General features: G+C 38.8%; 1 protein-coding gene across 1 annotated transcript in view; it reads right to left on the minus strand.

Moving 5' to 3' along the window:
• The window catches only part of LOC108924238 (titin-like), a 162790-nt gene that overhangs the window by 73380 nt on the left and 72283 nt on the right, over window positions 1–17127 (minus strand). Inside the window, exons 100-139 of the mRNA XM_029247484.1 lie at window positions 14705–14844; window positions 14394–14520; window positions 14035–14301; window positions 13675–13941; window positions 13259–13525; window positions 12970–13109; window positions 12615–12741; window positions 12117–12259; window positions 11817–11940; window positions 11310–11576; window positions 11134–11231; window positions 10874–11042; window positions 10248–10514; window positions 9773–10039; window positions 9398–9676; window positions 8907–9315; window positions 8683–8807; window positions 8316–8582; window positions 7970–8239; window positions 7590–7889; window positions 7185–7487; window positions 6891–7078; window positions 6377–6491; window positions 6008–6292; window positions 5757–5908; window positions 5481–5628; window positions 5193–5370; window positions 4588–4709; window positions 4193–4480; window positions 3799–4095; window positions 3494–3680; window positions 3172–3287; window positions 2748–3047; window positions 2360–2659; window positions 2172–2277; window positions 1869–2065; window positions 1302–1607; window positions 922–1200; window positions 405–704; window positions 6–308 (exon numbers count right to left, since the gene is read on the minus strand). Coding sequence (XP_029103317.1) covers window positions 6–308; window positions 405–704; window positions 922–1200; window positions 1302–1607; window positions 1869–2065; window positions 2172–2277; window positions 2360–2659; window positions 2748–3047; window positions 3172–3287; window positions 3494–3680; window positions 3799–4095; window positions 4193–4480; window positions 4588–4709; window positions 5193–5370; window positions 5481–5628; window positions 5757–5908; window positions 6008–6292; window positions 6377–6491; window positions 6891–7078; window positions 7185–7487; window positions 7590–7889; window positions 7970–8239; window positions 8316–8582; window positions 8683–8807; window positions 8907–9315; window positions 9398–9676; window positions 9773–10039; window positions 10248–10514; window positions 10874–11042; window positions 11134–11231; window positions 11310–11576; window positions 11817–11940; window positions 12117–12259; window positions 12615–12741; window positions 12970–13109; window positions 13259–13525; window positions 13675–13941; window positions 14035–14301; window positions 14394–14520; window positions 14705–14844 — 8790 coding nt within the window. The remainder of the gene's footprint in view (window positions 1–5; window positions 309–404; window positions 705–921; window positions 1201–1301; window positions 1608–1868; window positions 2066–2171; window positions 2278–2359; window positions 2660–2747; window positions 3048–3171; window positions 3288–3493; window positions 3681–3798; window positions 4096–4192; window positions 4481–4587; window positions 4710–5192; window positions 5371–5480; window positions 5629–5756; window positions 5909–6007; window positions 6293–6376; window positions 6492–6890; window positions 7079–7184; window positions 7488–7589; window positions 7890–7969; window positions 8240–8315; window positions 8583–8682; window positions 8808–8906; window positions 9316–9397; window positions 9677–9772; window positions 10040–10247; window positions 10515–10873; window positions 11043–11133; window positions 11232–11309; window positions 11577–11816; window positions 11941–12116; window positions 12260–12614; window positions 12742–12969; window positions 13110–13258; window positions 13526–13674; window positions 13942–14034; window positions 14302–14393; window positions 14521–14704; window positions 14845–17127) is intronic.

A 17127-nucleotide genomic window follows, 5' to 3' on the forward strand; every position in this document is an offset into this window, starting at 1 on the left:
CATACCTGCAGGGTCTATAGCTTTTACTAGTGCTGTGCTGTTAGAAGGATCACTAACTCCTACAGCATTTTCAGCACGAACACGAAACTGATATTCTTTACCCTCCATCAGACCCTTCAAAGTGTAAGAAAATCCAGGTACCAGGGATTCATTACATCTCTCAAATTTAGTACCATCTTTTTCTATTTTCTCCAGAATATAGCCTGTAATGGGGCAACCACCATCAAATGCTGGTGGATTCCATGTCAGGTGTACGGACTGAGAAGTAATATTGTCTACTTTAACACCAACAGGTGGATCTGGGCGGTCTAGAAAACAGAATATAGTAATTACATAGTTGTTAAATTTACTGGAGCAAATCATACAGGTCAAAGGTACTTCATCTTTGCTTTTAAAAAACATGCCTTTTTGATCCTCAGTAATCACAGGGTTGTGGATTTCAGTGTACTCTCCCCCGCCAACCTTGTTGACTGCCCTGACTCGGAAGTAGTACACGGCATTAACAAGCAAGTCTTTGACATTCCAACTCAGTACATTTTCTCCTGACATCACAGGTCTATAGGTCTTCTTGGAAGCCTCCTTGCGCTCCAAAACATAGTGAAGAATAGGGCTTCCCCCATCAAAATCTGGAGGTTTCCATGAGATTTTGCAGGAGTTCTTTGTAACTTCACTAGCAGCAATATCTTTACATTTACCAGGGACACCTGTACATTGAAGATTATAATTATGATATGAAACATGAAAACAAAACTCTGCATTTCTAGTGATTCTTGGATACAGAAAATTTTATGTTATAAACTGCTTATAATGAAAATTCATAGAAATTAAATGCAAGTTGCAAAACAATACAATTTTGAGATGTTTTGCTGTGAGATGGTCCCCTATATGTAAATCAGAATATGGTGGATTAGATGTTCTTACCAATAACTATCACATTTACTGTTCCTGTGATTGCTCCAAGTTTGTTCTCTAGAGTGACAGTGTATATGCCAGCATCCTCATGATTGCATTTAGAAATCTTAATATGAGCAATAGCACGATCACAACTCAAATGGAGTCTGTCATCAGGAATGAGGTTTGTTCCATCTTTTTGCCAAGATACAGATGGTGAGGGTATTGCTCTGTAATGGACTGGTAGCTGTAACTTCTGGCCCTCTATAACTACAATATCTTGGGTCAGCAGATCTAAGGTAGGGGCACCTTTAGTGAAAACAAAAACAAATAAATATAAGAACTGTTGGGGAGGGGGGAGGGGTGGCACAATCAATGAACATTTATAAAAAAATTTTAAAGCTGCTTACAGTCTGGATCTTTGGCAGAAATGTTTTCTGAAACCTCAGATGGGTCACTGACCCCAATAGCATTCACTGCTCGGACTCTTAACGTGTACTGTTTTTCTGGAATGATTCCTTCTTCTGCCTTGAATTTTAGTTCTTTAATGAGACGTGGGTTGACTCGCATCCATTTCTCAGTTCCAGCTTCACAAAGCTCAATGTGATAGCCAAGGATTGGACTCCCACCATTTTTCTCTGGTGGATTCCAGGTGACAGAAATGTGATCTCTGCTGGTATCAGTGACATGCAGCTCCCGAGGAGGGGATGGTGGGCCTATGAAATTCACCATTGTAAAAATTATGCTCAGTATATAGTATTTAATATTAATACTTATTCATTTCAAATTAGATGTATATTACAAAATAATAAATATATAAATTAGAGCATCATAGACATATAACATAGAATCACACATGGGCAGCTATGTCTTCTTGTCCTAAGGTAATGCACAAATTGTATTTTCTATGAGATATATACCGATTTGGAGAAAAGCGTCTGCTAAATGAATAAATGTAAATGTAAATCTAAACATACTTGTTGGATCCTCAATTGTAAGTACGTCTGTAGGTTCACTTGGGGGTCCAACACCAGCTTCATTCTCAGCACGTACTTGAAACTGCACCTCACTTCCTTCAATAACATCTGTGACTTGGTAAGTGCATTCAGGTCCTTGAGTCTTTCCAACTTTAACCCAACGAGTTCCAAGCTTATCCTTCTTCTCAATGACATATCTGCCAGAGCCAAAAAAAAAAAGAAAGAAGAAAGGAAAAAATCTTAACATGAAAACAGATTCAACATGCTAAACTGCTTTTGAAAAAAAATGTGTAAGCAACCTACTTTGTGATAGGTCTACCACCATCATTCTTAGGAGCTTCCCACTTCAGGTCAACATGTCTCTTTTTTACAGCTACTACAGTTAATGCATAAGGTGGTCCTGGGGTAGCTGTAAAAAGATTTTTTTAAAATTATGACTGTGATTTACAAAACTTGCTAAAATGAAATTAACAAGCACAGCGGAGGCTTACTAAAAGTATCCTTGGCCAGAACAGAGTCCTCCAGTTCACAGAAATCACTCTGACCAACAGCATTCTCAGCTGCCACACGGAACACATATAAAGAGCCTTCATTTAGTGGAGTTACAGTATACTTGGTTTCTTTTACTGTGGTGTCCGCTGTCTGCCAGGCCTTTCGTCTAACGTCTCTCTTCTCCACAATGTAGTTTGTAATAGGGGAGCCACCATCCTTCTCTGGAAATGTCCACTTTAGCTCTGCGTTTATTTTGGTGATGTTTACGACTTCAAGCCAGCGTGGTGGTGAAGGAGGATCTAATGAAGAAACACAAAGTGATTAAACAATTTTTTTTACATTTACATTAAAACAAACATATTGATACAATTCTGCCCAGTGACTTACAAAGGCTTTCCTTGCAGATGATAGGGTCACTGGGGTCACTTGGTTCACTCTCTCCAGCAATGTTCACAGCCCTTATTCTAAAAGAGTACTCTTGCCTCTCCATCAGACCCTTCAAAAAGTGTTCAGTCATGGGGACATCTTCGGCCACACAAACCCATTCCTCAGTTCCAGTTTTAAGCAGTTCAATTACATAAGAATGTATCTTGGCCCCGCCATCATGCTCAGGTTTGGTCCACTTAAGCAAAACAGATGTCTTTGCAACATCTTTGATAACAGGTTTACCAGGAGGCCATGGAGGATCTGAAATAACAAATAGGAATCTGAATTTGCTACTGATTTAAGCATAGGGCTTGTTTTTCACTCAATATCAATGTAAAACCTATTACATACAGCACACCATTTATTACAATGTAGATTAAGTTACCAATTGGGTCCTTCACCAAAACCTGCCCAGTATCTTCACTTGGTTTTCCAAGTCCTGCACGATTCTCCGCCAAGACTCGAAACTTGTACTTCTTTTTTGTGGCAAGTCCTTTAACTCTAAAAAATTTAAAGTTTACAGATATTTCATAATTATATTGTAGTTCCCAAAAGTTATGTATGGTGTTACAAGGACAATTGGACAATCAGTAGCGCCTGGTTCTTCAAAGCAAAAGCTGAATACATACATATTGAATACTATACATTGAAATATTGAGACTGTATAAAATAAAAATTCAAAAGGAGTTCCCTAAGCAATTTCAAACCTGAAAGTTGTGTCCTGGATTGGTATCTTGTTGCATTTTATCCATTTGTCGTTTTCTGGATCAAAACGTTCAACCCAGTATCCAGTGATAGGACTCCCACCATCATCATCAGGTTCATACCATGTCAGGGTCAAAGAGTCCTTTGCAATATCAGATGGCATAGGTCTACTTGGAGCACTTGGTGAATCTAATAAACAAGTAAATAAATAAATAAAGCATATGATCAACAATAATAGGAGCTGAAATGCTATTTCAAAAAGGTTAAAACACATAAATCTGAAGGTTTTTAAAAAGTATATAAGTACCAAAGGAGTATTTGGCAATAATGGGAACATGCTCTATTGGGGGGCCAATTCCATACTGATTCTCTGCAAACACTCTGAATACATATTCCTTCAGTGCCACCAGACTGCAGGCCTTGAAGCTAGTCTGTTTCACTGTGGAGGACAGCTTGCACCAATCCTCACTGCCTGAAGTCTTCCTTTCTACAATGTAGTTAGTAATTCTTGAGCCACCGTCATCTCTAGGAGGATTCCAAGCTAACAGGCAGGACTCGTTGGTGATTTCAGTAATGTCAAAAGCAGCAGGAGGACCAGGTTTGTCTGTTAAGCCAAATAAAAAAAAATCATCAATTACTGTCACAATTAAGAGAACAAATAACAAATGTACAAGCTGAAGAATCACAAAATAATACTATACCGAGAATGTTAACATCAACAGTTGCTGTAGCACGGCCAGCAACATTCACAGCCTCAATGATGTACGTGGCCGTGTCTTCTCTTTTCGTTTTGGCTATAGACACTGTAGAATGACCAGGCTTGGTCTCAATTGACACTCTGTCATCTGCTTTTAAAACAAGGTCAGCTTTGGTCCAGGTGACTTTTGGTTCTGGTTTTCCAAGAACATCTGCAGGAAGCTCAATCTTGGTTCCAGCCTTGGCAGTCAATCCAGCAAGCAACTTCACATCGAGCATAATCTCAGGAGGTTCTGTGGGCAAATGTAAGAACTAGATTGGATTCTTGGGAATACTAAGTCAATATTTAATGTTCATTGTTTATGTTATAGAGTTATTTTAAATGTAATAAATCTATTACCAATAGGATCCACAGCAAGGATTTCATCTGTAACCTTGGAAGGTTTGCTAGCACCAAGTCTGTTCAATGCTCTGACACGATATGAGTACCACTGTCCCTCAGTGAGGCCAGTCACCTGGAATCTAAAGGGAAATAACTTTATATGAGTACAAGGTTAATTACAGCTCAGAGTTCAACAACATATGGTATACAGGGGTCGATGATTTTTTTTTTTTTAATTCAGTTTTGGATAATTATTTTCATAAGTTTCCCAGACAACATACTTTAAGAAAACATGTCTACAGTATTAATTACGCTATAAAAAAACTGGGTTAAAAGTAATCCACTATTATATTATTAACACCAGAGAAGCCACTATAAGAAGATATGGGCATGTATTGTACTACTGAAGCATTGAAAGTTGAGTGGGACGTAGCCTTTTCCCTAATTTTACCCTGAATTCTGGTGGGTTTATTTGAAACAGGGTTTAATTTAGTTCCAGATTATGTATCAGTTAATTTAAGTATAATTTACAGACCTATCATGTACCATCTGGATTGGAAAAACTACCATTCCACTGCACATTTTTGTCATAAAAATAGCAAAATTTGAGTTTTTCCACTTACTTTGGCTCATGCACAGGATCACCACAGGGCTCCCATTTGTCAGTGCCACGCTGGCACTTGTCAACAATGTAACCCTTGATTACAGAGCCACCGTCACACTTTGGGGGGTCCCATGAGAGGAAGATTCCATTTGCAGATTTGTCTCTCCACTTCAAATTCTCTGGTGGGTCTGGCACAGCTGCAAGCAATAAAGAATCAATTATGCTCTCTTACTGCTATTAAAAATAGCACTCTAAGTACTGGCTTACATATCACTTAGTCATTTTGCTTTATGCGCCTGTAGCTTACTGGCTGGGGATGACACATTCACTGGTTCCTCGATGTATGCTGGCTCTCCAGGACCACACTTGTTGCAGGCAGTAACTCTAAACAGATATTCCCTTCCTTCAATGACATCTGTGACTGTATATTCAAGCTGCTCTACACCAGTAATGACCTTGAAAAATAGAAACAATAGCATGTATATATCCTCTTGAGAATTAGGCTATTCCAGAAACTGTTGTAATAGCTAGGGTTTTAAGAACATAATTCGAAGAGAAAATGGATCTAAAATATCATCTGTACCTTAACCCATGTCTTGCGAGATGCCTCACGCTTTTCAATTTGGTATCCAATCACAGGGCTTCCACCATCATCCTGTGGTGCTTCCCACATTAAATGCACATGATGCCTAGTCACCTCTGCTACCTTGAAATCTCTGGGTACACTTGGGGGTGCTAAAATATAAGAAACAAAATGAAAGTGTGTGTTGTTACAGAAACTTTGAGATTACAATTTAGGATAAATGTGAAACATTTTACAAAACAAAACCATACCAATGACGTTGACATCAATTTCTCCTGATATGGTGGATACATCATTCTCAAGGTGTATAGTGTAGATACCCTTGTCTGGGCGGACACTGGGAGTAATGACTAACTTGGTGAAGGTGTTTTTAGTAACCATGGAGACTGTATCTCCAGCAGCCAATGCCTTGTCTGCAACACTCCAGTGTGCAGTAGGCAGGGGGTATCCGGTGATTGGTATGTGGATAGTAAGAGGGTGAGGAACGATCACCTCCAGCCCATCCCTGAATGCACTGAGGTCCATAGTAGGGGCAACTGCAGAACAGCAAGGATGATGTTATTCACTACATTTCTAGTAAATATTGTCTCTCTTGATTCAGGGTGTAAATTTTTACATACCATGTGGATCATCTGCTGTGAGAGGTCCAATCTGTTCAGCTGGGTCTGAAACACCAGCTGCATTTTCAGCTGATACTCTGTAATTGTATTTCTGCTCATGTTTTAGGCCAGTTACCTAATCAAAGAGAACAAAAAGACCATCCATATTATACCTTTAATAAGCAGTCATCCTCACTCACTCACTCACTCACTCACTCACTCACTCACTCACTCACTACCCTCACCATGCAAGGATAAGTAGAGTAAATCTGTATGGATCAGTGACCCATTCTAAGTAGTGTATCTAGCAGTGTAAGTGACCTTGGTGAATAAGGTGTGGGGGCTGATAACACTACATAGTGTTCACTGGAAGTCGCTTTGGAGACAAGCATCTGCTAAATAAATGTAAATGTAAACCCTGGATGGGACATCACTCAGTCCATTGCAGTTATATAGTGAGTTGTACACATAGTAACAGTGAAGCCATTTAAAAAAGACCATCTGATTGTACAGAATAAAATAGTAGCACAGAAACCTGGTAGCATAAGTCCTGGCAAAGCCTGGCGTTACATCTGAGCCACTTGTCGGTTCCATCCTCACACTTTTCAATAATGTAGCCAGTGATTGGACTACCTCCATTGCTCAAGGGTGTGTCCCATGTCAGCAGGACAGAGGTCTTTGTCTGATCAGAGTAGTCAAAGTTCAGTGGTGGACTTGGTCTTTCTGTAAGTTAAAAAAAAAAAAATATAAAAATTGTGACATCAAACAATAAATATGCATTTTATTGTAATACAACATCCAGTTGTTAGTTTTTTCCATTTTAACTAACCAGTGGGATCCATGATCTTCACTGGATCAGTAGCAACACTTGGCTTGCCAATTCCAGCCTTATTTTCAGCTCTTACGCGGAAGATATACTCCTTGTTCTCCACAACATCATTGACTACAGCTTTTCGATCCTCTGGTTTAGTAACAAGAGCTGGTTCCCATCTAACAGAGGTCCTGTCACGAAGTTCAATAATGTAAGCTGTAATTTCTGATCCTCCATCATACTCGGGAGGCTCCCAGGATATAGTGGCACCAAATTTATTTATGTTTCCAACCATGACATTCCGTGGTGCCTCAGGAACGTCTGAATTACAAAAAAGAATGCATTAAATAATACAAAAAACTATTAGATATGGTGACATTTTTGTTACACACTTCTTAGACAATTTGTAATACATGCACTTACCAAACATATTCTTTGCTTGGACAGCTTCGTCTGTCTCCACGCTAGGTCCACTTCCGACTCTATTACGGGCACAGACACGAAAAAGGTACATAGAGTCCCTCTTTAGGTCAGTCACACAGTACTCAGGACTGTCAGCATGGTTTGTAATTGTAGTCCAGGTTTTTCGCTTGATATCTCGCCTTTCCACCACATAGGCAATTAATTTACTTCCACCATCACTTTCAGGCTCATCCCAGGCAAGGGTGACCTCACCATCAGCAGTGTCAACAACTTTTAGGTTCTTTACAGGTCCAGGAACGTCTATGAAGCACAACCGATTCAATTAGACAACCAAACAACTATCACAACTATTATAACTAAATAGTTCTTACATTAATTACCAATAACATCCAGATTAATAATTGCCTGTCCCATTCCGTATTTGTTCTGAAGGACAATCTTGTATCGACCCTGATCAGATTTTTTTGGGTCTTTCAATCTGTATTCTGTCCGGTCATTGGATGTATCTATGTTCTGTCCAGGTAAGAGAATGTCATCATAAAACCATTCAGCCTCAGCACGGGGGTAAGCATCATAGGGAACAGTCATGACTAAAGGCTTTCCAGCATCAGTCACGAGATTTTGATCTGTAGTCTTGATCTTTGGTGCAGCTGTAACAAAAAATAAATTTTATTTAATTTGACATTTTTATTGAGAGGACAACAAGCCAGTGGTAACTACACATACCTGCTAATTCCAGCTTGGCCCTAGCATCCTTGTCTTTGGCAATGACTCTGTACTCTCCCTGATCCCGAGGCCTTATCTCACAGACCTGAAGCCTGTGAACCTTACCCTCACTCATCATCTGATATTTGTCTCCCTGGACAATTACCATATTATTTCTCAGCCATTTTACATCAACTCTGTCTTTGTTGAGTTCAACCTCAAACACAACATCTGAACCAGGGGGTTCAAACACATTAGCAGGAGGTCTGATTATCTCAACTGGCATCTCTGAAAAAAAGGAAACACACTTACATATTACACAAAAACATTAAGATTAGAGACAAATTAATATAGAAAAAACCAAAGCACATTAATTGTAAAATCTTGCCTTCAACGAAGAGTCTTGCTCTTGAGCGCCTATCGTCAACACCACAGGCATATTCACACTCATCATCTGGTCTGCATTCTTTGATATACAGTCTGCATATCTTGCCCTCTTTTTCCAAGTGATACCTTGAGAAAATAAATAGAATATTACCTTCTGTCTCTTAAAAGCTTTTTTTTTCTATTTTTTTATATTTTCCTCAAGATCAGTACATAGAAAAGTCCTACCTAGGACCTTCTTTAATTTCTCGACCATCCTTGTACCATCTGACTTCTGCTTTCTCTTTGGAAAGTTTGCAGCTGAATTCAGCATCTTCAAACTCAGTGACAGTCTGGTCTCTGAGATATGTGATGAAGTCAGTTGGGGCTTCACTTATGATTAGTTCAGCTGTGGATTTTTCAGAACCAATAATAACCGAGTACTCTGCCTCATCTGCCAGGCTGCAGTCCTTAATAGTCAAAGTGTGTTTGGTTTTGTCCACTTTGTACAAAATACGTTTGTCGAAGGTGATCTCTTGACCTCCTTTCATCCATTTTACTGCAACATTTGGTTTGTTAACTTTGCAAGAAAAGGTGATTGTCCTCTTTTCTTGACTCTCACAGTCTTCAAGGGGCTCAGTTATCCTAAGTTCATCCTCTGCAAAAGGAATTAAGCAAAGAATGATGACTCCAAAAATGAAATTCTTCATTAACTCATAAAATAATGCATCAATATTTACCTTGTACAATGAGGTTGGCAGAGCTCTGGACATATTCACCACGTTGATTTGTCAGGGTGATGGTGTAATTAGCTTCATCTGACTTCTGAGTGTCTTTGATTCTCAGAGAAAACACATTATCTTTCTGGGTCATAACAAACTTGCCAGTCTCAAACATTGTCTCATTGTTTTTCAGCCACTTTGCTTTAGCACCCTCAGTATTCACCTCACAGTTGAAGACAATATCCTGCCCTTCTGTTATGTTTATGTCTTTTAAAGGTGTGAGTATCCTAAGCTTTTCTATAAAAGGGGGAAATCCAAACAAAGACAAATAATTTTTAAAGCTGTACAAGTTCATTTCATTGGAAAAACAAAGAAATAAATAAATAAACTTACCAATCACAATCAGATCTGCAGTAGCTCTTGAAGAGCCAATGTCGGCAACATAGGGACCCTCATCTTTTAGCAAACAATCCTTAACAATAAGTGCTCTTCTCTTGCCATCAAAAACTATATCATATTTGTCTCCAACTTCAAGCTCCTTGTCATCCTTGAACCATTTGACTTCATAAGTGTCCTTAGAAACTGAACAAACAAACTCCGCCTTTTCTCCTTCAACCACTTCTTGGCTCTGAGGCCTAGTAATGAATTCCGCTGGCAGTTCTGAAAAAAACATAATTAAATAAGTTAGGGTGCTTCAGATGTTTTCTAATATATTGTTTGTGCATAAATAGTAAATCTAATAGTTAAAGTAGCTTTTACATTTGTAGAAATGCTCTAAACATATCTGACCATTGTAATACTCAGTTATTACTTATAGGTAAATACTACTGATTTGTGTAGAATTGTTTTGAGCAGTATTTCATCTTACCATTAATCCTCAGTGTCGCTGAGGTTTGTGAACTTGGTAATCGGCAATTGTACTCTCCAACGTCATCCATACGAAGGTCCCGGATAATAAGTATCCTCTTTCTGCCATCTTGAATCTGTTCAAATCTACCCCCCTCAGGCAGCTCTTGGTCACCTTTGAACCATCTCACTTCTGCACTGGGCTTTGACACCTCACAGATCATCTTAATACTGTCAGTTTCGGTACCCTCAGTATTGGACAGATTCTTTGTAAACACAGCCTCTTCCTCTGCAAAAACAAATATTTTTAATTTAGTCAAGTGATTAAAAATTTTAACTCAGTAATTAAACTGTGTTCTTAGACCTGGTACTCCAGCTCCAGCAATGCATCAACGTATTAATTTGTTGTCCTTTGATTCATACCATTAACAGATTTTCTTTTCACTTTTTCACTAAATATGCTGATGCAACACGGATGTTGATGTTAGTGACCAGCAGGTTACGGGCCACAGAAATGTCTATATCCAGTCAAGATAACATGGAACTTGAAGATGAACTACTGCAGCTACTGCACTTCGGAACATAAATTTGACTGGTTGAATCAGTCAGGGGTCTCAAAGTATCGGTGAATAGTTAAATTAGACTCACCAATAACAGTAAGCATTCCAGAGGTTTTTGCAGTTCTGGCATCACATTCATATTCAGCTTCGTCTTCAAAGACTGATTTGTTGATAATAAGAATGCGCTGAACCCCCTTGGCAATAATGTCATATTTTTTGCCTTTTCTAATTTCACTGCCGTCTTTGAACCATTGAACCTGTTAGTAAAGATTAAAACTATGGTCAGGACAGTGACTTGAATTATTCCACTCTATATGCTTGTTGCCACGTCATGTTTCTGTAGAGTACCTTTGCATTCTCACGAGAAACTTCACATTCAAATCTGGCCGAATCCTTCTCTTTGACTTCAACATCATGGAGTGGCTTGGTGAATTCAACACGCAGCGCTACCAACACAAACACACCTTATTAATATGACCTAATATCAGCCAGTCAGTCCACCTATCTACACATACATTACTTACGCTCAACGTTCAGGAAGGCAGATGTCTTGCAATCTTTGGCATCACAAGTGTAAGTTTTAGAATCATCAAGAGTACAGCCTTGAATTATGAGCTTTCTCTTCCGTCCATCAGCAACAATATTATACTTCTTAGTTTTGCGGATTTCTTGTCCATCTCTGAACCATTTCACCTCAGCTTTTTCACTGGACACTTCACACTCCAAGGTCACAGTAGCCTCCTCCTCAACAGTTTGGTCTTCCAGAGGCTTGGTGAATTCAGCTGGTGGTTCTATATAAGAGAAATGACACATACTAGAGGAAGGACATATATGACCCTTCAAATGCTCTGTCCTGATAATATAAATTTGCAATTATAACTATGAAGATGTCCTTGAGCAAAATATTCAGAAAACTATTAATGTGTCTTTAAAAATGATGCATATATCTGCTTTCAGAATATTCACTAAAACGTCACTCTTGGCTAATGTACTAAAAATGCAGAGCAAGAACATTTACAACAAACTCATACCATTAACAATGAGCTTGGCATGAGTGAGGAAGTCTTCGGTGGTCAGTTTGATTTGCCCAGCCTCATCAAGTTTTATATCTCTGATCGATAGGGTGTGAACTTTGCCATCAGCACGTGAGACAACCTGTATAAACCAAAACAACACTACTAAATCAAGCGACGTTGTAAGCTGCTTTGAAGAAGAAGTACAACAACAACGCGGTACAGCTAAAAGCTATAACAAATGAGGGCACAACAGTAAAAACAGAAAGAAAAATATCTTGTTACTGCAGTTATTGCAATAGTGAAATGGTAACTCACTCTGTCACTTGGAACCAGCTTTGTGCCCTTGAGAAACCAATCCACAACGATTCCTTCATAATTTAATTCGCACTCAAATGTGGCAGTCTCCCCAACAGTAACAGTAACATCCCTGAGTGGCCGTACCACACCAATGACACGAGCTTTAGAGAGACAAGACAACAAGCACAATCATTAGTACCCTATAAATTCAGGGTAAGTACCTTTTTCAAAAGTACTGCAGAGCACAGGGGATTCAAACCAGTGACCTGTTCAGAGGTTCTTATCACTTCCTATCCACTACTTAGCTTATAAATTTAGAACAGAGTAAGAACTGCTCCTCATGCATTGCTACTCAAGTTCAGTAGTGTTTGTGTAAAGTGTTATCCTGTTGGCTGTTAATGTTGTAATGTTAAAAATTGCCTAGCTCCAGTAGTCTTTGTCTTTCTCAGAGTAATTCTCATACCTTTAGTCTAGTGTCCCAATTTGTGTCCCAACATGTGTCCCAATTATTCCTACCTTTGACTCTAAGTTGAGCACTGGATTTAGCATTAGCAGCCTGAAACTCTATACGACCAGCCTGGTTCATGAACACATTGTGCAGGATAAGAATGTGCTTGGTGCCCTCTTCTTTAATCTCACAGTCCTTACAAAGAAATTCAGATGACACCAAGAAAAAAAAAAAAACATATTGCTTATATTATTAAATACTGTACCTCCTAGACCAATTTCTATGTATAATATCCAGTTTACTTCATATTAATCATTAATCATTAAACAGATTTTCATACTGTAACATGAAAGTAAACACTACACAATGGAAATGAGCTATCACATAAGTAATAAATAAGCATGTACTTAAAAATTCTCTTACAGGAGACTGGTGAAGTGCTTCTCCATTGAGTTTCCAGTTACCATGGACATCCTGTTCAGAGATCTCTGTCTCAAAGCGAGCAGACTCTGTCTCTATCACCTCCACACTATACAGGGGGCGGATGATTTTAATGTCACGTTCTAGGGGAGAACAGAAAAAACATGGGCTGGGGTTTAATGCATTGTAACATATAGCACCCTTGAAAGGTATTCCATTAACAGTAATTTCTAAATATATAACAAATTATTTATACATATATATATATTATATACACAACAACACAACACACCCTCAATATTTAATTTAGCAGCAGTCTTATCAGAACCACAGTCACATGTATATTCCCCACTGTTTCCCTTCTCTGCCTTCTTCACAGTTAAAATGCGTCTGTTTCCATCTGATTTCACAAGCACATTTTTGGAGGGAGTGATCTCCTTGCCATCCTTGAACCATTTGACTTCAGCAGCAGCTTTGTTCACTTCACAAATGAGCACCACTTCGTCCTTTTCTACTGCAGTGCAGTCCTGTAATTGGGTGATGAAGTAAGGGTCTCCCTCTGTGAAGCACAGAAAAATGCATTTCACCGATAACATCTAAAATTAATCTGACATGACAAGTCATTTAAAAAGAAAACTGAATCCTACAAAGCACTACTGTGTCCATGTTACACTATGCATAATTTCAAAATTAAAATACATCACATACCGAGGACAGTGAGCATAGCCTCAGTACTTTTTCCGAGTGCTTCAGCCTTAATGACGGATGTATCATCAAGGGAAACTTCTTTGAAGGTAAGTATATGAATCTTCCCATCCTCTGACATGCGGATAACTTTGCTAGGGTGAAGTCGAACATCATTCTTGTACCAAGTCACAGATACTTTTTCATGAGACAGTTCAATACTGAATTCTGCAGTTTCCCTTTCTTTCACTGTTACATCTTTGATAGGTTTGATAAATTCAAGTCGAATTCCTAAAAAAATTACAAAGTACCAGTTAGCCAGATTTTCTGCAGATTTGTACAAGAAGTTCGTTAAGAATTTTAAAATGTTTGCCCTTTACACACCTTTGATGATTAGTTTGCCACTGGACCTCTTATTTTCTGCTTCAAACGTGTATTTAGCTTCATCCTCATAGGCAGCAGATTTGACCACAAGAACATGTTTTTTACCTTCATTGAGAACCTCAAATTTCTCATCAGCTCTCAGTTCCTGAGATTCTTTCAGCCAATGGAAGTCCTTAATATCTCTAGATACTTCACACTCAAATCTTGCTTCATCCTTTTCAAATACTTGCACATCACCCAGGGGAGTGATGAACGTAAGTGGAAGCTCTGCAATGCAGAAGATGTTTAACTTGACATATTAATTTAAAAAAAGAAAAAAAAGAAAAAGAAAAAAATCACATTACTTATACTGTAGGTACCTTTCACTTTCAGAGTAGCTCTGCACATGGCATTAGCAGCCTGGAATTCCACTTCTCCTGACTGAGGGACTTTGCAGTTGTACAATGTCAAGATGTGCTTAGCACCATCTTCTATAATTTCAACATTCTGCAAATCATAACACAATACATATTGTGAAAAGCGAATAAAAACATGTATCAGTAAAAATAATGTCAATGATTTTAAAGGTTTTAAACGACTGAGTACAATGTACACTGTAAAGAAGCAAATGATAAAGGGGTGTCAAGGAAAAACTAAAGAATTTGCAGAATAGCTGGAAAGTTATCCATACAGGAGATGGTGATAGGACTTCTCCATTCAGTATCCACTGGACGTGCACATCATCTTCAGAGATCTCCACCTCAAAACGTGCAGTCTCTCCATCAAAGAGCTCCACACCATACAGGGGACGAACCACTTTAATGTCACGAGCTGTGATTGAAAAAATCAATTTATTAAAATTACTCAGAACAAATGCAATTTTAAAAGTTGCTCATCTTGAGGAGGTCTCACATGCCCTGAAAGAAAGTTAGCTTAACTTCTGGCTTTGCTCCTGAAACCCACCATTTTTATGTCCCCATCCACCCCCAACATTGGCATTATCAAATTCCTTTTGAAACACCACAGCACCACCAAGGGCAGAAAATGTACCAAACCTGCTCAATGACAGGTAATATATTTCAAGAAGGCGTTAAAGAAACAAAGTCAAGTCCTGCTTCATGGTCTGAGGTCACTGTTATGAATGCGACAGGAGAGATAATGGCAGGTGCTTCAAGCAGCACTGACTCGTTGCTTCATGAATATTTTGTTATGTGGATGAAAGACCAAGTCAGTAGTATGGAAGCTCAGCTTGTGAAGCTGATCATTACGGAAGCACAGGAGTCAGGACCACATGATGTTAAGACTGAGCTACAAAGTATCAATGCTAAACTTTCAAACAGCTATCAAACACCGTCTTTGTTATGGAAGGGAAACTTGCGGGTTTAACTGATCGTGTAAGCAAGTTTGAAGAAAATCTCATGGAGACTGAGACCAGGATGGTCCGTGTATATTGTGTTCATTCGTTTTTTTGTTTTAAAAATGAAAAACAAATTATGAATTTACTATTTTTAAAAACCATTTTTTTGCTCAAAATGTAAAGTATTTAAAATATGCCTCATTTATAGTTTCTTGCCATCTTATTTTTTGACTTTGAGTTATTTCGTGTTGTGGGTTTCTTGAACAATCCGGGTGTAAACTAACTGAAACCGAGTACAATCCATCAGCCCTGGATGCCCACGCGGAGAGCAGCAACAAACTGCAACACATTTGCTGGATCACTGCCCCACGTAAACGCTCACACCAGTGGATTTGACAAATATCAACAGTGCAGATGGTAAACTTTGGCTACATTAAGACAATTTTACAGCGTAAAGCATGCCTTATGTTGCTAAAGATCTGTTTTTGATCGTATGATAAATAAAGAAATAAATTAATCCATTAGTGGCTTCATCGGACATACTGGCTTCACTCCCGAGTTATTGAGCCAATATGGATCACTAAGTGCTTTTCAAAAGCAGCAAAGTCAGTAAAGGAGGATAACATGTCCGCCTAGTACCGTTATATGCGAGTCACCCTGAGACATTAGTCCCAGTAATACTAAAGTGGATATCCTTGTATGGTAGAATTTCAGATTATAAAATTAATCTCTCTAAAACTGTGGCCATTCAGTTAAATACTCCTATTAATTCTACTTGGCATTTTCCCTTTAAACTGGCAAAATCTTGCTTTAGATTCCTAGGAATGTTATTTCTGATCTCAATTATCTTCTAGACACCAAATACTTGCTAAGTAGTCATTAATTAAGAAGATTGAAGAGAACCTAGCCCCTTCTTTACCTATTTCACCATTCCGTAGTATTAAGACTATCCAAATTGTTACACCTTGATTGTTAAACCTATTCCAAAATGTATCGTTACTTGCCAAACAATTTTTTTTAAAAAAATTATGCACCTCGGTTTCTAGCTTTATCTGGATCAACAAAAAGCCCAGAATTAGGATATCCAAATTTTATCAAAGAAATGATAAGGGTGGGGCACACACACACACTTTCTGAACCGCCTGTCCCATACAGGGTCACAGGGAACCGGAGCCCACCCAGCAACACAGGGCATAAGGCCAGAGGGGGAGGGGACACACCCAGGACAGGACGCCAGTCCGTCGCAAGGCACCCCAAGCGGGACTTGAACCCCAGACCCACTGGAGAACAGGACCCGGTCCAACCCACTGCGCCACCGCGCCACCACGCCCCCCCATAAGGGTGGGGCTTCTGTATGGAATATGGGATTTTACTCTTGGGCTGTATAGATAAAACAAATAACTAATTGGTTCCAAGCTAGACTAGAGTCTTCTTGGGTGGGTATGGAGTCTGCTTCAAGATCTTTGTCTTTCATTCAGAAATTTCACAAATTAAACAAAAAATTTGGTCATATTCAACACTGTTTTTTGGAAAGGTGTTAAGAGACACCTGGGGATTCTGAACTGTTTATCATTATGGTCTCCTATAGCTCTCAACTCAAATCTACCCCCAATTATTTTCTAGTCTTGGCTCCAGAAGTGCCTGTTTGAAAGGATGTTGGATATTTAATTTTTATTTGCAGATAAATCATTGGTGAGCTTCAGCCTCTTAAGAAATCATTTCAACCTACCAAAAACACACACACACACTTTCTGAAC

This window comes from Scleropages formosus, chromosome 21, assembly GCF_900964775.1.
Source record: "Scleropages formosus chromosome 21, fSclFor1.1, whole genome shotgun sequence".
Taxonomy (NCBI): Eukaryota; Metazoa; Chordata; class Actinopteri; order Osteoglossiformes; family Osteoglossidae; genus Scleropages; species Scleropages formosus.